The sequence below is a fragment of the Sorex araneus genome, chromosome 2 (assembly GCF_027595985.1).
Source record: "Sorex araneus isolate mSorAra2 chromosome 2, mSorAra2.pri, whole genome shotgun sequence".
NCBI classification, from domain to species: Eukaryota; Metazoa; Chordata; class Mammalia; order Eulipotyphla; family Soricidae; genus Sorex; species Sorex araneus.
The window spans coordinates 140,063,155-140,083,743 of NC_073303.1; the positions used below are offsets into that span (position 1 = coordinate 140,063,155).

Sequence of the window (20,589 nt, forward strand, 5' to 3'; positions counted from 1 at the left end):
TGTTAGGTTTGCTGTTTGTTGTCTGCTTCCCTGGCTGATGTCTCCTCTGCAAGGTCAAGGGTGTGCCAATAACCACCAATGTCTTATCACAGTGCTTGGGGTCTAGTAGGGCCCCCTGTGTATTTATTGAATGAGTAAACCTCATTTCATGCCAGGGCTTCCTTCCCTGCTTTTCTGCTTGTTTCATAACATTAAAAAATAACGAGGAGCTGGAGCGATAGCACAGCGGGTAGGGTGTTTGCCTGGCACGCGGCCGACCCAGGTTCGATTCCCAGCATCCCATATGGTCCCCTGAGCACCGCCAGGAGTAATTCCTGGGTGCAGAGGCAGGAGTAACCCCTGTGCATCGCCAGGTGTGACCCAAAAAGCAAAAAACAACAACAACAACAAACCCCCAAAAAACCCCCGAAAGCCCACAATTTTGAAAGGGCAATCAATACTCTAGAATCCACACTGGAAAACTTGAACTTTCATTTTCTTTGCAGAGGTGGGGAGTAACTCGGGACTAGGAGGGTCCCAGTTCAGGAGTCTTATCTCTAGTGGGTTTGCCGCAACGGTCACATGCAGGATGCAGAGGGCTGGCGCAAAAACGGGGCACTGGACAGAGAAGGGCACCTCGCTCTCTTCCTGGAACTGTCATTTAGAAAGCGGGTTTGTTGGGGGCCAGAGAGATCTTGCAGCAGGTCAAGCACTTGTTTTGCAGGCAACCAACCAGGATTCTAATTCCAGTATCCCATATGGTCCCCCGAGCACCAGTAGGAGTGAACCCTGAGTGCAGAGCCAGGAGTAAGCCTTGAGCACCACCAGGTGTGGCCCCAAGGCCCAAAATTAATTAATTAATTAATTAAAATAGAGAGAAAGTGGATTGGTAGAGACCACTTACTTCAAGGAAAGCCTTCTAAAAGGATAAAGGGAAAAAACCACCAGGGAACAATTGGGGGAGATTGTTAGGGAATGCAGCTCCTACCCTCCCACACTCTGTTTTGCAAAGAGGGGAGAAGGAGGGGCTTGCTTTCTCTCTGCAAAACTGGAAAGAACTTTGCAGACTCCCTGCTCTCCACTCCACCCATTACAAAAATGTGTCTGGGGAAAAAAGGTGCAGGTCAATAGAGCAGCCCTCATGGAAAGTCTTCTCAATAATTTAGGAAGCTGTTAGTCATCTTCATTCTCCGAGAAACCAGGCAGGGGCATCCGATGGTGCCTGCAGGTCCCATCTGGGGTTGAGCTTATTTCATTATTCACAGCCTCTACCCCCATCCCATTCGGAAGCTCTTTTGATCCTCCTGTTTCTCCTGGAGGGGTCTGGCTCTGGCCAGACCTAACATTGCTTTTCTTTCTATTCCCCCATTGGGACTGCGGAGCCCATCATGGGGTAGGGTTGGGGAGGTAGCAGAAACTGTCCGAAATACAGTTTCATGCAGCATTAGCAGAGTCACGGCGATCTTCATCTAGAAGTATCTGTGATGGCTGGTACTCTCAGGCTTTCCAATTCTTGAGGACGGTGGTTCTTGCTTTTTTATTTATTTTTTTGGGGGGTCACATCCAGCAATGCACAGGGGTTATCCCTGGCTCTGCACTCAGGAATTACTTCTGGCAGTGCTCAGGGGACCATATGGAATGCTGGGAATTGAACCTGGGTTGGCCGCGTGCAAGGCAAACACCCTACCCGCTGTGCTATCGCTCCAGCCCCTAGGAGGACGGTGGCTCTTAGCTCCTCCAGGGAAGCCTCTTTCCATGTCTGTTTCCCCAGCACCACAGCTGTCCCTGCATCTCCACCCCCAGGCACAACGCTCTCCCATTCTACCCTAACAGGAGCTCAGTCTTGGCCTTTTGTTTTTCATTCCTTGTTTTAAAACATTGTGTAAAGCTGCTTTTATGACTTTAAGCGGTCTGATGAATGATTAAACTCTGCACATGGTTTTAAAAATACAAGCTATTCAAAAGCGTACACAGAAAGTTCATCTACCTTCCCACTACAGAACCACGGTCTCCAGAAGCAACCGTCCTAGTATCTATTTTTGCTATCCCGGTAAACAAGTGCCAGTATGTGAACTGTGACCTGGTCCAGGTGGCTCATCACCTCTCGTTTCGCAGTCCATGTGGATCGTGCTGGCCCCTACACATTCCCTAGAGCCAGCCCACCTTGTCCCCCTAGTGCCTTTGCACCTGCTATTTTTTCTTGGTCCCTTTTGTAGATATTTACTCATTTCATTCCCTTGCTTCATCCTTTTCTCTGTTCAAATATCATCTCATGGAAGGACGCCGAGTACCCTAGTGAAAATAGCAGTCTCTGTCATGGTCTCTCCTGTATTCTGCATTCATTTATTATAGCACTGTAGCACTGTCATCCCGTTGTTCATTGATTTGCTCAAGCGGGCACCAGTAACATCTCCATTGTTTTTGGCATATCGAATACGCCACGGGGAGCTTGCCAGGCTCTGCCGTGGGGGGCGGGATACTCTCGGAAGCATGCCGGGCTCTCTAAGAGGGACAGAAGAACCAAACCTGGGTTGGTAGTGTGCAAGGAAATTCCCTACCCGCTGTGCTATCGATCCAGTCCATTCATTTATTAAAAAAAAAAAGGACTTTTCATGGTTCTTATTATAGAACTATAATACTAAGAACCATGAATAAGCTATGCTTTTTTGGTTTTGATATTGGACCATTCCCCAGCTGTGCTCAGGATTTACTCCTGGCTTTGTGCTCAGTGATCACTCCTAGTGGGACTTGGGGGATCATATGTGATGCTGAGGACTGAACTGGTGGTCACTTGCATTGCAATCCACTACGTGCTATACTATTTTCATTTATTATCATCCCCTTCCTTAAACCATAAATTTCATGAGAGCCGGATTCTGGGGGCTTTTTTTCTTTTTGAGGGGGGGAGGGGGGAGAAGGTTGTTTTTATTTTTATATCTTTTTCACCATTAAATCTCCAATACCTAGAATAGTCCCTACCAAGAATACATAGTAGATGCCCAATAGATATTTGTTGAATGAAGTAAGAAAGTGGAAACAGAAAGACACAAGTAAGGGATTAAGTCCATGTCTTGTTTTGGGAAATGCCAAGCATGCAGCCTTCTGGGAAAGTGCCATCCGAGGCGATTTGGCACTGCAGAGAGAGGAACACAAGTGCTGATAAGGCAGCTCACCTCAACACAGGGTCTTCGCTATTCCTGGCAAGGTGACTGATCATCTCTTTTTGCCTGAGGTTGAAGGGTTTCTTGGGGCCTGGGATTTCCAGGGTTAAAACTGGGGGTGTTCCTTGCAAACCAGAGCAGTTAGCCACCAGCTCCCATGGCAACCATCTCAAGGTCACAGCTGGCCCGGCTTTGCCTGTTGCCACATACTAGTTATCCACCCCAAGGAACATTTTAAATGATGTGTGTGGATCAACAAATCTGCCAGGGAATGTTTAGCAAGCATTAGTCACATTTTCCAGTAGCTAGGGAGCAGGAAAAAGAAACAAAATAATGCACAAAATAGCACAGTTCTTGTTCTCAGGAAGCTTACCATTTAATAAAGAAAGTGATCCACTAGGCTGATATATTAAGAGAGGGTGATACACTCGGAAAAGACTTCAATCAAAATTGGACAAAGAATTTGGGCTAGAGAGATAGTACCGCAGGCAGGGCATTTGCCTTCCATATGACCTACCTGAGTTGATCCCTAGCCCCCATATGGTCCCCTGAGCCCCACCAGGAGTGATGCCTGAACACAGAGCTAGGAGTAAGTCCTAAGCACTGCTGGGTATGGCCTCAAAACAAAACAAAAAGTTTAATACTGACTTCTCTAAAAATATCAAAGCAGTAATTTTTGCTATTTGGGGTATTAATAACATTAGCTGACTCAATCCAACCAAACTGGAATTTCATCTAAAATGAATATTGCCTCTCATATAAAAAGAGAATGTAATGTTATAGGTTGAATAACTGCTCCTAATGCTATAAATCCTAATCCAAGTGTGATACCTTGGGAAAAGAACATAGCTGTAATGAAATTTATGAATCTTTAGATGAGATTATTCTGGATTATTCCAGTGGGCTGTAAATGCCATCATAGGCATCTTTACAGGAGAAAGGTTAAAAGAGATTTGACACAGATTAAAGAGTGGGAGCAAAGTGGCTGAGATGGGTGTGACACAGCCACAAGCCACAGAATGTTAACAGCCACAAGACGCTGGAAGAGGTGAGGAATTACTGCCCCGTAGAGCCTCTGGAATGAGTAAGAGTAAGCCTCCTAAACTTCATAACTAGGAGAGAACAAATTTTTGTTGTTTAAGCCATCAAGCACGTGGTAACTTGCTATTGCAGCCACATGAAATGAATACATATGCTCAAAATTAAAATATGAAATACTGAAATAAAAATCACCTGCTATCTTGTGCTGCTGACATAATCACCACTGACCTACTCTCATGTAAAGCATGAGAAGAGCAATGAACATCTTGGCATAAATTCTGAACATGTGTGTCTTCATATTTAGTTGCATCCATTTTCTCTTTTTCTATTCTTTTTTCTTTCTACTACTTAAGTTTATATTATTTACTTGGTTGTGGTTAGGAAACATTCCTCAAAAACATGATGTGCCATGCCACACAGGGTTGAAAACAATCGATTTATCTGATCTATCATTTATTTATTGGAGTTCGAGGTACTTCAGTTTAGAATACCTGTCAATACTCAGGAGCTATGCTCGGTTCTTTGCTCGGGGACTCTCCTGGTGGTGCTCAGGAGACCATGTGGTACCAGGGATTAAACTAGGGCTGGCTGTCTGCAACCGTAACCTCTATACTGTCTCTTTGATCCTTAACCCATCTTTTATTGTCAGACACACAAGACAATTATAACACTTCAATATTCTAAGTTACATGGTAATTAAATACTTGTATATAAATATGACCATTATTTTAATGTGGAATTCTAGAAACAAAGTTTCTGTCTTAAAAAAAAAGGTGTTTGGAGACTCTTGAGATTAATTTCAAATGACTTGCTGGGAAGTCCAGTCAGCTTACATTTCCGTTATGTATGAAAACTATGAAGGAGTCAGGTTTCACCAGCACGAAATGAAATATTTTAAGAAAATTTCTTAAATAAGCAAACATGTGTTTCTAATACATCTATAATTTTAAAATAGGTATATAACTCCTCTTATGAGTTACACTGGAGTGCTTGGTTCATTTATTTGGTGAGGTGACATGTTTATTTATTTTCATTATAGATAGTGTTTATGCAATTATAGATTATTATTTTCCTGTCTTTTTTGAGCCACATCCAGTGGTGCTTAGGGTTTACTCCTGGCTCTGTACTCAGGGGTCACTCCTGGCAGCTGTGGGGAACCATATGGGGTGCTAGGGCTCAAACTGGGTTGGCTACGTGCAACGTAAGTGCCTATACATTGTACTATTGCTCCGGCCCTTCTCCTGCCATCTTTATTGTAAATGTTTTTATTAGTTGTTCATGCGCTCCTTAATTTTTGCAGTGTATTTTTAAAAAATCACTTATAGTTTAGTTTGTTAAAGTTGTCTTTGGTGACTTCCCCCCTTTGCTCTTATGGTTGGAAAGCCCTTCTCCACCCTGAAACCCATAAACAGAGAGGCTGTAACTTGATGCTCCCATCTCATCCCCTACCCTGAGCCAATTTTCCCTAATATTGTTTATGGACTTGTTCCTTCATTCGCTTGCGATGCTTTCCCTGAATCATATTAAGTTATTTAATACCTGGATCTATTTAAGTGCTGTTAACACTCTTTTTAAAATAGTATGATTGTTCTGAGACAGAATTTTAAATCCTCGTAACCATTTACGAGTTTATGACCCCAGGCAAGAGTCTCTCTGAGTCTCTTAACTTATCTATAAGAGACTACTACTTTTTCTGTGAGGTTAAATAAAATAGTATGTGATGAATTTATTATATCATGAGCACACAATAAATTGTAGCTACTAATTAACAGTATTTAAGATTCTAATCCTATTATCTCATTGAGGTATTATGCTACTTTAGCTATGTACATGGGGTTTTAAATAAATTCCTTTAAGAGTGGTTGATAGGGGCTGGAGCGAGAGCACAGCGGGTAGGGCAATCTGCCTTGCATGCGGCCGACCTGGGTTCGATTCCCAGCATCCCTTATGGTCCTCTGAGCACGGCCAGGAGCAATTCCTGAGTGCATGAGCCAAGAGTAACACCAGTGCATCGACAGATGTGACTCCCCACACCCCCCAAAAAAGAATAGTTGATAGGGGCCAGAGCAATAGTACAGAGGGTAGGGCATTTGCCTTGCACACGGCCAACCCGGGTTCGATCCCAGGCATCCCGTATGGTACCCCAAGCACCGCCAGGAGTAATTCCTGAGTGTAAAGCCAGGAGTAACCCCTGAGCATCGCTGGATGTGACCCAAAGAGGGGAAAAAAAAAGAGCAGTTGATAAGGAGTCAGAGAGATGACTTAATCAGTTGGAGCAATGCTTTGCATGTGGGAAGCCCTAGATTCAATCCCTGGCACTGCTTAGACCTTGGAGCACCTGGAACTCAGGAGCACTGGATAGGAATCTCAAAAAATAACGTTTGACAATGCAAACCTTCTCTTCTTCCTCCTCATCCTCCTCCTTCTTTTACCTAACTCAGGGCTTATTCCTGGAGGGCTTCAGGGGGACAATATGGGGTGCTGGGAATTGAACCCAGGTCTGGTGCATGTAAGGAAAGCGCCTTAGCTGTTCTGTTAGCTCTCTGGCCTCCAATACAAACATTCTTTTCTTTTTTCTTTCTTTCTTTTTTTTTTTTTGGACTTTTTGGGTCATACTCGGCAACGCTCAGGGCTAACTCCTGGCTCTGCACTCAGGAATCACTCCTGGCGGCACTCGGGGAACCATATGGGATGCTGGGAATCGAACCCAGGTCGGCCGCGTGCAAGGCAAATGACCTACCCGCTGTGAGCTATCATCCCAGCCCAAACATTCTTTTCTAAGTAGCTCTATGTCCCTGAAAAGCTTTGTTTTAACTATCAGAACTCATTAGGATCAAATAAATCTATTCAACAATTAAATTCTTCAATATAGTTAATTCACTAGATCCTATTTTATGGAAAACCAGTTGTTACACCAACAATTTTTAAAATTGCACCTACATACTAACAAATTATGAATATAATATTATATTTTCTTGAAACCTTATGACAGATTGACAATAATATTGCTTTCAATTTTCATTACTGTGGAAGAGCAGAGCAATTAAGCAAAGTCAGGGAACAAAAAGAAAATGGAGGGGCTGGAGTGATAGCACATCAAATAGGGCATTTGCCTTGCAGGCAGCTGACCCGGGTTTGATTCCCAGCATCCCATATGGTCCCCTGAGCACCGCCAGGAGTAATTTCTGAGTGCAGAGCCAGGAGGAAGCCCTGTTTGACCCAAAAAGGCAAAAAAAAAAATGGAAAAAATTAATGTGTTTTTTTTCTAAGCTTGTAAACAATAAGTATGAAGAAACTATAAAAACTGGTTTTAGCAAAATATTCCTGTCTAGGGGCTGGAGCGATAGCACAGCAGGTAGGGCGTTTGCCTTGCACGCGGCTGATCCCGGTTCTAATCCCAGCATCCCATATGGTCCCCTGAGCACCGCCAGGGGTAATTCCTGAGTGAAGAGCCAGGAGTAACCCCTGTGCATCGCCGGGTGTGACCCAAAAAAAACCAAAAAAAAATATTCCTGTCTACCCCAAACCATCATAGAATATTAGAACCATAATGGAAAGAAGTATATTTATGATAAATTACAGCCATTTTGTTTGTTAATATCTATATAACCGAAGATGATACTATTGTTCTGATAATGAGTTCGATTATATAAAAAAAAGTCTTTGCTAGACAAGAATCAAAACAGTAAAGTATGTTTTGGGGGGTCAGAGCGCTAATACAGTGGTTAAGGTGCTTGCCTTGCACACAGCCAACTCAGCGTCACATCGAGCATTACTCGGCATCACTCCTGAACCCTGCCAGGAGTGACCCCTGAGTGCAGAGCCAGAAGTAACTCTTGAGCATTGCTGGGTGTGGCCCCCAAACAAAACAAAAAAAGATATTTTTGGTGGATTCAGACTTGCAACCAGAAAATAGCTCATGTTAGGGAGACTACAAGGGGAAAGCATTCTTGTCTGTCTGCAGCACAATCTGGCATTACCTAACAAGTCTCACTCCCCTAACCCTGAAAGAGCCTCCAATCCTTGGGAACGATGAGTAAGGAGAGGCTGCTAAAATCTCAGGGCTGAGACGAATGGAAACATTACCGGTGCCCGCTTGAGCAAATCGGTGAACAATGGGATGACAGTGACAGTGATACAGTGATAACAAAATTTCAAGTAAGAACTTTTTGCTCAGTAAATCTACCTCTATGATTCTTTTTCTTTTTTTTTTTTTGGCTTTTTGGGTCACACCTGGAGATTCACAGGGGTTACTCCTGGCTCTGCACTCAGGAACCACTCCTGGCAGTGTTCAGGGGACCATATGGGATGCTGGGAATCGAACCCCGGTCAGCCGCATACAAGGCAAACGCCCTACCCACTGTGCTATTGCTCCAGCACCTATGATTCTTTTTCTAAGAACATGAAGAGACAAAAAAGATCAATGTACAAAGATTTTATTATGTTATAAAAACAAAGTGTTGAGAGTTCTTTAGGGTCTTTCTGCTTGCTTATTTTCTGTCTTGATATTTCTGACTCTTCATTTAGTTAATTTCCATTAAGTTATCATTTTTTGTTAAAAGAAAAAGAACCCATGGGCTATATTACTAGATGACCAGGGAAACTGCCAGAAATGAGAATCATAAAACACACCATTTTTGAGGTTAATCCTCAGAAAAAAATTTAAAACAGTGCAGTAGCGCTGAGAGATAGTACAGCAGGCCTGCTGCTGACACGGGTTCAAATCCCAGCATCCCACATGGACCCCTGAGCACTTCCAGCACTTCTAATTCTTGAGTGCACAGCTAGGAGTATCCCTTGAGCATCACTGGGTGTGACCCCCAAAACAACAAAACAAAACAAAACCAGAGCCATAAACATATCTGATAAAGGAAATAGAGGAAGGAACATAAAACATAATGAAAGGACAAAAGCATCATGGAAAAATAGATGAATTTGCAAAGAAGTTGGGGGAAATCATTAAACTTTTAAGAATCAATGAATCAATAAGATAGACAAGTCTAGGCGAAATCAGTCTGGGGGAGGGTTGGGCCACACCCAGTGATGCTTAGGGTTATTCCTGGTTCTGTGCTCATGGAACTACATGGGGTGCTGGAGAATCAAACCTGGGTCAGCCAAATTAAAACAAATATCTAAACCGCTAAATTAGCTCTCCAGCCTGTTTTATGCTTTTGCAGTTTCTTGTGAGTTTTTTGGGGGAGTGAGAATGGTTTGCAGTACACCCAGTAATGCTCTGGGCTTACTCCTAACTTTGTTACCAGGAATTATTACTGGATGTTCTCGAGACCTATAAGCAGTGCAAGAGATCAAGCCAGGGTCCGCAGCAAACAAGGCAAGCACTATGCTCTCTCTCTCTGGTCCCATCTTGGGAGGTTTAAACTTCAAATAAAAGTTACAGAAAAAGAAAAAAGTTAATGAAATAAATAAAAGCAGTTTTGAGAAAGGAAAAGTCTATCAGGAGGAAACTGGTTTCAGAAATCATGGTATAGGTGAAAAAACACTTTGGAAAAAGTGTCTCTGACTTTATTAAGGGGGAAAGATGCTCAAGCACGAAAGACGACTCAGAACAGCATCACTGAGCACCAAGAAGCAAGAGCAATGGTGGTGGAAAGAGAGATCATGATGGCATGTCCTAACCTTAGCAGATATGCCGAGAGTGGGGCATTTTAGGTGACTTATATTTGCTCCATTATACTTTTGTGTAGTGCTTTAATATAGTACTGTAGCACTGTCATCCAGTTGTTCATCGATGTGATGAAGTGGGTACCAGTAACGTCTTCATTGTGAAACTTGTTGTTACTGTTTTTGGCATATTGAATACACCACAGGGAGCTTGCCAGGCTCTGCCATGGGGGCGGGATACTCTCGGTAGCTTGCGAGGCTCTCTAAGAGGGACAGAGGAATCGAACCTGGGTTGGCCAAGAGTGCTTTAATGATTTGCAAAAAAATTTTATCCTGATTTCAAAAAAACTAAACACAACAAAAACATGTAAAGAATAAAGGACTGAAGGAAATACCCATCTGTTGCCTGGAGTTGTCCTTGGTCTATAAAAATTTCCTTTCTAGGGGCTGCAGAGATAGTACAGAGGTTAAGACACTGGGTCCAGGTGACTCAAGTTTGAATCCCCAGTACCAAATATGGTCCCTTGAGCATTGCTAGGGATCACTCCTGGGTACTGAGCCAGGAATAATCCCTAAGCACTGCCAAGTGTGGCTAAAAAAATTTCCTTTCTATTTCCCTACATTTTCTGTGATGGCTTTTAAAATGAGGAAATGCTTAAGAGTTGGTGATATACACTGGTGGAGGGATGGGTGTTGGATTACTGTATGACTGAAATCCAATCATAAACAGATGTGTAAGGGTCTATTTCATGGTGATTTAATAAAAAGAGTTTTTTAAAATAAAGGTCAGAAGAGGATGGCTACCCAATAAATAGATTTCAAAGAATAGGTGGCATGTCAAAGGGTCACCAAAAAGCTTACATTGTTTTCCAAGTTTACTATTTGCAATAATCAGTTTCATCTTTATTTAAAAAAAAGAGTTGGTGATAGTGATCAGCACACCCACGTGAGGCCCGAAACCTTTTCTCTTGGGACCCAGGAATTCTCCAATTCCGTAGTCAGAATGATTTAGACATTTAGAAGGTGCCTCATGGCCACTTGCCTGAGACTGCAAAGAGACAAGAGGGTGATAGCAGCTGACACTTCCACAGAGCTGGTAAACTGGAAATCAATATTTACACCCAAATTTTTGGTTGTGTTTTGTCTTCACTTTTAATTTAAAAATTGTACTTTCAGTGGAAAAGATTTTGAAAGCTCAAGTACAGGAAAGAAAGAAAGAAAGAAAGAAAGAAAGAAAGAAAGAAAGAAAGAAAGAAAGAAAGAAAGAAAGAAAGAAAGAAAGAAAAAGAAAGAAAGAGGGGAGAGTGGGGATAACTTCAATTAGATTTTTGGTTTTACGGCTGCATCCAACGATGCTCAGGGGATAGTTCCTGCTTATTGCTTGGTTATTGTTTCTGGCAGTGCTCAGAGAATCATGTGGGCCAGGGATTGAACTTGGGTCTCCTGCATGCAAAGCAGACACTAGCCGGTCATGCTATCTTTCTGATCCCGAAATAAATGCTCATCTTTTGATATTTCTTTTTAATAATTTAACATATTACTATACAATTGCATGTCTACTTTCCCCCCAACTATCATTTTCCTATATGATTGAACATTCTTTCATTAAAAAAAAATGTTTTTCTACCTCTGTGATGTATCAGTTCCAGGAATCAAACCTACGACTTCACACATGCAAGGCATGCACTCTCTTACTGAGCCACACCCTTGGCTCCTATTTAATACTCATAATGTATATATATACACACATATGTATTAATATATGTATTAATGAGGGTCACAACCAATGGTTGCCTAATGCACCATCTCCTCCTTCTTTCTCCCTTCCCTCTCCTCTTCTCTACCTCTAAGCCACATTCCCAGTTCACTTCATGATCTTTTCTGTGTGTTTGTTTTTGGACTACATCCAGTGATGCTCAGAGATTACTCCTGACTCTGTGCTCTGGAATTACTCCCGGTGATATTCAGGGGACCGTGCCGGGGACTGATTGTAATTTCAAATATCCCCTGACCACCTTACTCCAACACTTTCTTGACCTCACAAAGATGAAAACTCTATTGACATCTTTTTTTTTTCTTTTTGGGTCACACCTGGCGATGCACAGGGATTACTCCTGGCTGTGCACTCAGGAACCACCCCTGGCGGTGCTCAGGGGACCATATGGGATGCTGGGATTCGAACCCGGGTCGGCCGCATGCAAGGCAAACGCCCTACCCGCTGTGCTATCACTCCAGCCCCTATTGACATCTTTTTATTTGCTAGTAATCACCTGCTTTGCTTTTGCCTTAATATTCTTTCTTACCCAGACAAAATCCCATGATTTCACTCTTTTTGTGTGCCTTCAGTTCCTCACCCCTCCTTTGCGAACTGACTCCTCATCTTGGTTTCCCTGACCTCTCTGTCTCCTCTGTTCTTTCTTCTCTGTACCCAAATGCCCAAGCCCTACTCTCACTGGTATCTCTAAACATCTGTTCTTTCCACTCTTCTTGTCAGTCCTACCTGGTGATCTTCTTGTTCTGCTCTTGCCTGTTCATCTTCTGCCAACCCAACTCACTTACCTATACTCGACTCCCCAGTGGTAGTTTTTTCCAGATTATTTTTTCTTTCTAATTTTCTGCCCTCTTGTGAATTCCACATCCTTCTCTCTTTTTTTCTAACCTCCCCAGCGCTTGTCTCCCCAGCCCCCCCAAAGGCACAGAAGGAATAGTCTGACAAAAATAAACCAAGTAACAATGGAATTTTAGGTTCCTGTCCTGTGTGACCTTGGGCCAGTTTCTTTGCTGCTCTGGTTTAGTTCCCTCTCTAACCAGGAGGCATATTTGGGTAAATAAATATAGAAGCCATTCAACCCAGCTTTTAAAACAAATAAACATAGTTTTGAAATTTTCAGAAAGAAAAAATTTAGCAGACAGTCCATTACCCTGCTTTCCTCACCATCTCATCATACTTCCATCCCCAGGCTAAGATAATGTCGACCATCTGGGGAGGCAGGATCACTGCCTTTTCAGTGCTGAAACTCCCCTTGGCCCATCTATGCAAACCACCCAATAACCATAATGGAAATCCAAACACTCACCGTGAATTTCTCATAGAGCTCATAGGTCAGGAGGGGGTTGGGCAGCTCCCTAAAGTAGAGCTTGCAGAGAGAACCCACACAGTGGATGTCCTGGAGGTACACTTCTCTTGTCAGATCTGGACATTGATCTGAGCCAAACTCTTGCCTGAAACAACACAGACAGAGACATAACAATCCCAGGAACATGTGTTCCATGTCAGCAGCCACTTGGCTGCTCAGGGGTGAAAAGACCCTAAACTGCTGATCTGGCTGTATTTCTGACCTTTATTCAAAGAGACCTTCTATCCTAGGCACAGGGAAGCTCTGGGAAGACACTGACTTCAAGGTCTGGATTCTCCCTGCCTGAGTTTCTCTAGCCATCGAGACAGAATGCTTGCTCACAGAAGGATTTCTCATGGCACCAAGGCCAAACTCTCAGTTCTGAACAGGGGGGGAAATATTAAAACAATATGCAAAAACAATCTGTTGAGATTTCAATTTTTCCAAAATATTGTTCTAAATGAATATCTCTTCCTTGGAGCAGAGACCAAACCCAGGGAAAGACAGATCGTTATCACTCATCACAGTACATTCGGATTGACAATCTTGTTTTATCTTTGAGGGTCAAGCTCAAGGTTTGAGACCTTTAACCAACTGTATCTTGGATGCGAAATTTACTCATCTGCAAAGGAGCAGAAATGTATAGGCTATCTGACAGTGATTCCCGCAGGATAGATGAGCTTATAAATATTTTCTTCATCTCTATTGGGGTGTCTGAGAATATCATAGATTACATATCCCTTTTCTCATTTAAAAATAATCATTAATAAGGTTTATATAAATACCTTACCTCAAGTAATATGTACTTAGAAGATAAAAATGTTTTTAAAAATAATCTAAAAAAGGGAATGCCCTGCTGCAGAGGCAGGGTGGGGTGGTGAGGGGTTGGGTGGGGGTGATGGGAGAGATACTGGGAACATTGGTGGAGGAGAATGGGCACTGGTGGAGGGATGTAAACGAAATGCAAAGATGAAAGTTCATAAGTTTGTAACTGTACCTCACAGTGATTCACTAATAATTTTTTTTAAATCTTAACTATAATATAAAAAGAGAAGTTAGACTTGTCTACAGTATTCACTTCATCTCAGCCAAGTAGAGGCAAAGTCAATGACACCCTCAGAATCACACTTCAAACTCTAGGGCCAGAGAGATAGTACAGAGGTCCAGGGGCTTACCTTGCATGCATATATCACAGTTCAAATCCCTCAGCATCACCTATGGTGCCTCAAACACCACAGGAGTGATCCCCAAGCACAGAGATAGGAGAAAGCCTTGAGCACTGTTGGGTCTAGCCCAAACCTAACTTCCAATCCCTCACAAAAACAACCAAATCAGAAGTCTGTCCCTCTCATAGTCCAGTTCTTCCCCTGATAAAGGCCAGGGGAGTCCTGGATGCAGTCAGAACTGGAAAGAATCCCAGTGTAGCCTTGAGAAGCTCGATATTCAATGGCCTCATAAATCTGAAAGCACGTGTTTCGGCAATTTTTTTTTTGTTGTTGTTGCCTATTTTGGGGTCATAATAGTGCTCAGATGACTTCTGGCTTTTCTTGGTGTGTGTTTGTGGCGGTGGTGGTGGTGGAGGGGGGTGCTGCTCCCTGCAGTGCTGGAAGGAATCAGGCAATGCTGAGAGAGAATCAAACCCAGAACCTCTCATGTGCAAGGCAAGTGCTCTACCACTAAGCCATATCCCCAGTCCAAGGGCGTATTCATATGTTTTTTTAAACAGGGCAGGATATGAACAATCTAGTAGACCATATTCATTTCTTTAGACAAAAATTTCCCTTATCAAGGTCAAGGTCAATCCTTAAATGTAAAAGGAATCAGCCACGGCCCTAGTGTCCTTGCATGAATACCACTAACAATAGTGCAGCATAGTATTTCTCTCTCTCTCTTTTTTCTTGCTTCACAAATTTGGATGTCATCCTTGAGCAGAGGTCACGCTAATCTTCTCTGTATTGTTCCATTTTTAGTATATGTGCTGCTGAAGTGAGCACTTTATAGTGTATTTTTATATTTAGTTTATAAGGGTCATTCTTGGTGATGCCCAGGGCAGGGATTGAACTCAAGACCTCGCACATGCTCCACCACATGAACTATCTCTTCATGTCTGTGTTTCATATTTCAGAGCTAAGTGTTAACCATTTCAAAGTATTTAATATGGAACTTCTAAGACATGCCACAAGTTAGTAAAGCTCAGTAAACACACAGGTCAATTAAAATCCATGGCCGCAAAAACCAATTATTTTGAATAGTCATTACTTCTTTATAAGAGAAAAGTCAGTTTTTCAATTTGGCATATTCTCACTGTAATTCAAATTTTAGGGGAAGAGGCAAAATCAATTAGATAAGAGGAAAATAACAATGACTTATCTTATTAACTGTGAAATTTAAATATTAGTCATTTAATAATAATGTTTTTAGGGGATAGAGAGATAGTACAGCGGGTAGGACACTAGCCTTGCACTGGTCCCCTGGGCAGCGACAGGAGTAATTCCTGGGTGCAGAGCCAGGAGTAACCCCTGAGCATTGCTGGGTGTGACCCCAAAACAAGAACAAACAAACAAAATGTTTTTACAGTTTTCAAGTTCTATTTGTTTAAAGAACAAATACCTAATATATAAAAATAAATAACAAAATGTTTGTTTTTTTTCTTTTTGGGTCACACCCGGCGATGCTCTGGGGTTACTCCTGGCTCTGCACTCAGGAATTACTCCTGGCGGTGTTCAGGGGACCATATGGGATGTTGGGAATCAAACCCGGGTTAGCCGTGTGCAAGGCAAACGCCCTACCCGCTGTGCTATTGCTCCAGCCCCACAAAATGTTCTTTTGGTGTCAAAGAATGAGAAAAATGCAGAAATCTGATTGCTTTCATTATAGAAAAAAATGCTTAGCTCTGAAATATACTTTTGTACATTCTTTTATTTTTGAAGCAGTAAAGTTTTTTATCGAAACTTGTTTAGAAAGATGTGATGGGAGAGAATGGGAGAAGTGAGTGCTCAAGAGAGAACACAGGCTGCTCCTGAGTGGAAATAGGCGGGCACACACACACACACAGAGACAAGAAAATGAGACGAACATTCACACAAGAACAGGAGCTAGAAAAGTAAGCTTCAGATATACTTTTTTTTTTTTAATGTAGGATACTGCTATTTATTCAGCCATTGATTTTATATGTACTTTTATATATCCTTTATACATACACTTATACATAAGATACTATAGTGTTTTACAGATACTTGTTTTATTTTATATAAATATATAATACACATGTCTGTATGTATGAAGGTTATTGTTCTCTCAATTAAATTTGATAGAATAATAGTAAGTCATATTTTTCTAACTTGTTAACTGAAATCATTTCAATCAAGTCAAATCCACCTAAGCAGGGATGAGTCTGGTGCAGGACAAAGGAAATGATTCAAACTTCTCAGGAGTTTTTATTGGAAAAAATGGCATGAGACATAGAAATCTACATACTACCTTATATGAAAACCTTATATGAAAACCTCAAAGAGTTTTTTTGGTTCTCTAAGCAGAAAGCTGAAAATATCAATTATTGATCTTCAGTTCAGTTGCCCTTCAGGTTTTTAATTGTCTCCACAACTGTGGATAAGAGGTACCGACAGAGGAAGGACCCTGGAGAAGTCTCTGATAGGTGACTGTATTTTGGAGGAGAGTTAGAGGTTGGGTCACATACAACTGTGCTTGGTCAGGGTTTACTCCTGGCTCTGTGCTCAGAAATCACTCCTGGTGGTGCTCTGGGGACCATATGCTCATTAGGAAAGTATTTTGCTTGCTGAGCTACCACTCAGGACCTGGAGGGTGATTTTTTTTTAATAGTTTTTTTTTTTAATCACTGTAAGATAGATCCTTACAACGCTGTTCATAATTAGGTTTCAGTCATACAGTGTTCCAACACCCATCCTTCTACCAATGTACATTTTCCAGCACCTATGTCCCCAATTTCCCACCCATCACCCCATTCCCCAGCCTGCCTCAATGGCAGGCACTTCTCTCTCTCTCTCTCCCCTCCCCCCTCTTTCCTCCTCCCTTCTCTTCCTCCCTCCCCTTTTGGGCACTGTGGTTTTGCAATACAGATACTGAAAGATTGCCATGTATATCCCTTTACCTACTTTCAACACTCAGTTCCTATCCACCGTGATCATTTTCAACTATTACTGTCATATTGGTACTTCTTTACTTTACCTACCGTGGAGGGTGATTCTTATGCTCACCTTAGTCGTTGTATGTTTGAGGTGACTCCTGAAAGCCGATAAATTCCATCCACAATGCCATGAGTCTCAATAAATTCTGCGCAGCTCTTCAGTACATATGGAACTATGTAAAGAACAAGAAAAAACAATAAGGTATTAATAGAAGTCAGACTGTCCTTTAAAGATATCCTTTTAAAATGGCAGGTAACTTCAAAGAGAAGCAAGTATGGAATGTGTATGAGCTACAAGTGGAAACAATTACTTGTAGTTGGTAGAGGATATTCTTCTGTATTTTTCAGAAAGAATCACAGGGTCTTATTAAAGTTTAGAAAATTTCATGTGTTTTGAGTTGGGTTTGTGTTTAAGAATTTGAAAACTATGCATAAACTGAGAATTTTTAAACCAGTGGTGACCTTGGAAATCCCACAAGTCCGTCGCATCATTTCCCTCCTGCAAGTGCGGTCTGACTGGCAGCGGCTGCACCTCGGGGGACCGCTGGGAACACGAAGCCCGGCTGCATGCCAGACCCGGAACGAGACACACTGGAGGTGGAGCCCAGCTGTCCTCAAAACGCTCTGAGGTGAATGTGGCACACTAAATGGAGCACATGAAGAAACGGAGGCTTGGGCCAATCTACATGGAAGCACTGTAGCACTGTCGTCCAGTTGTTCATCAATTTGCTCGAGCGGGCACCAGTAACGTCTCCATTGTGAGACTTGTTACCATTTTTGGCATATATAATACGCCACGGGTAGCTTACCAGGCTCTGCCGTGAGGGAGGGATACTCTCCATAGCTTGCCGGGCTCTCTGAGAGGGACGGAGGAATCAAACCCGGATCGGCTTCATGCAAGGCAAATGCCCTACCCGCTGTGCTATCACTCCAGCCTCAGAGCTAATCTATATACATAATGAACCTAACCAATCTATGTACATAACCTAACTCATGTTGCTTATGAAAAATAACTGCACAGAGGAAAACTGTTTTGATGTCGGTAGGCAAAAGAAAAAGAAGACACTAAATCAAATCTACAATGTGAATTCAACTGTGTAAAATAAAATTGTAAGGGAAAAGAGCCAGGAGAAAATTTGCCAGAATGTCAAAGGTGATCTAAAGGGTCATAACATTAATGTTTTTCTGGGAGGGGGAGGCCTCGCAGGTCTTGGTCAGGCAACCAGGGGTCACTCACAGCAATATCCAACTTTCTGGGCGAGTCGCTATAATGCAAGGTGTGAGGCTGTAGTGCAGTGTGCCCTGGGACCGCCAGAGTCATCCCAGCGACACTGCAGGCAGGACTTCATTTGCTATTTATTATTATTGGTTTGGGGTAAGCAGTGCTCAAGGATTACTCCTGGCTCTGAGACCAGGGTTCACTCCTGATGGTGCTCAGGCAACCAGATGAGGTGTCAGGGATGGAACCCAGGCTGGCCACCTGCAAGGCAAGACCTCCCTGAGTTTCTTAGTTAGCAGACTACCCTTTTATCTTGAAGCTACCACTTAGGAGCAGCCAGAGCTGCCCAAGGAAGAGGTGTGGACACAGGGACTGGACCAGCACTACCACAAGGTCGCAAGGTCGCAACCCAGAAGGGACTGGAATCCCGTTCTTCGGGACCCTAGGCCGGTCTCCTTATTCAAATATGATCAACTGAGGGGCTGGAGCAATACCACAGCGGGTAGGGCATTTGCCTTCCACGAGGCCGATTCACGTTCGATTCCCAGCATCCCATATGGTCCCCCAAGCACCGCCAGGAGTAATTCCTGAGTGCAGAGCCAGAAGTAACCCCTGAGCATCACTGGGTGTGACCCCCCCAAAAGCAAAAACAAAACAAAACAAAAAATATGATCAATTGAACCCCTAGTCATTGGGTGATTAACCTCCATTGCTCCCCTCTCCAGAAGGGTTTGGGGTATAGGGACAAAAGGCCCAGCCCTCTAGTCATAGGGTCCCCAAATTTCTTTAAGGTGAGGAACTGTCCTCCACCACTACCACCAAGTGGGCCAAACCAGCCATTGATTAGAAAGCCCACACAAAGGCTAGAGCAATAGCCTACCAGTGGGTAGGGCACTTGCCTTGCATAAAGCTAATCTAGATTCAATCCCTGGCACCCCATATGGTCCTCCAAGCTCTGCCAGGAGTGATCCCTGAGCCCAGTGTGAGGAGTAGTTCCTGAGCACCACTAAATTGGCCCCAGAACAAAACAAAGAAGAAACAAAGGCCATGCAAGAGGAACCAACATGACCTCTTTTTAAAAAATTTTTTAAAATTTTATTGAATCACCGTGAGATAGTTACAAGCTTTCATGTTTGGGTTACAATCTCACAATGATCAAACACCCATCCCTCCACCAGTGCACATTCCCCACCACCAATATCCCGGGTATACCCTCCCCACTTTCCCACCCTCCCCCTGCCTCTAAGGCAGATAATATTCCCCATACTCTCTCTCTACTTTTAGGCATTATAGCTTGCAACACAGACACTGAGAGGTCATCATGTTTGGTCCATTATCTATTTTCAGCATGCATCTCCCATCCCAACTGGTTCCTCCAGCCACCATTTTCTTAGTGATCCCTTCTCTATTCCATCTGCCTTCTCCCCTCCGCTCATGAAGCAGTCTTCCAGCTATAGGACAATCCCCCTGGCCCTTTTATCTACCATCCTTGGGTGTCAGCCTCACCAACATGACCTCTTAAATTCCTGCCAATAAATAACTAAGCAAGCAAAAAGACTTTTAGTGATTAAAATTGTTTTATAAAAAATTGTGTATTATGATTTTCACAGTAACTTTTTTCCCCAAGCAGGTACTTGGGAACCTGCCATGTGTGCTCTGTGGCTGAGTATAGGTTTGGATACTGAATGGCCTTTGTAAGCTTAGGCAATAAACAAGTATTCACTCTGTGGCTCATTTTCCACAACTATAGAATGAGATTAACAATGATAATAACCCCACAGCTAGGATTGGAATAAAACTTATAATGAACACTTAGCACAAACCTTGCATTAGGAAGCACTCCGCAATGGCAGACATTCTATTTGCAGTTTGCTGATGATGTAAATTTGTGTTTTGGTGCAATGCATGAGTAAAAAGGAGCCTGCTACCCCTCATCTAGGGGGGCCTTGGGTAGAGCTAGATGCCCTCTACCCCCCCCCCCCACACCCAATGCTAATTTCTATTATTTAGAATGGCTTCTCTGTCTTGTGGATAAATATTTGCATCTGCAAATAATTTTCTTGAATCTAGGCTCAGGAGCTTTATAAGGAACCCCACACTAGTGGTGCTGCTGATCACCCTGTCCCCACCCATCCTCAGGCAGGGACCTAGCAGAATGTCTGTTCTCTGATGCAGCACTTCAGGCTGTTTGTTTTAAAGGTGGGAAAACACATTCCCGGATGGAGCCCAGCCATAAATTTACTCTGGCTTTGGTACAGAGGCCCTAGAACCTCTGGTCCACTGCTC

At 42.8% G+C, this 20,589-nt stretch overlaps 1 protein-coding gene and 1 non-coding gene across 2 annotated transcripts in view; both read right to left on the reverse strand.

The window, feature by feature from the left end:
• ARHGAP31 (Rho GTPase activating protein 31) overlaps positions 1-20,589 on the reverse strand; it is a 144,822-nt gene that overhangs the window by 49,120 nt on the left and 75,113 nt on the right. The window contains exons 2-3 of the mRNA XM_004606702.2: positions 17,155-17,257; positions 12,881-13,025 (exon numbers count right to left, since the gene is read on the reverse strand). Of these exons, the coding sequence (XP_004606759.2) occupies positions 12,881-13,025; positions 17,155-17,257 (248 nt within the window). The remainder of the gene's footprint in view (positions 1-12,880; positions 13,026-17,154; positions 17,258-20,589) is intronic.
• Positions 14,807-14,913, reverse strand: LOC129402854 (U6 spliceosomal RNA). The gene has a single exon (XR_008628891.1). It is a non-coding gene; the product is annotated as a U6 spliceosomal RNA (small nuclear RNA).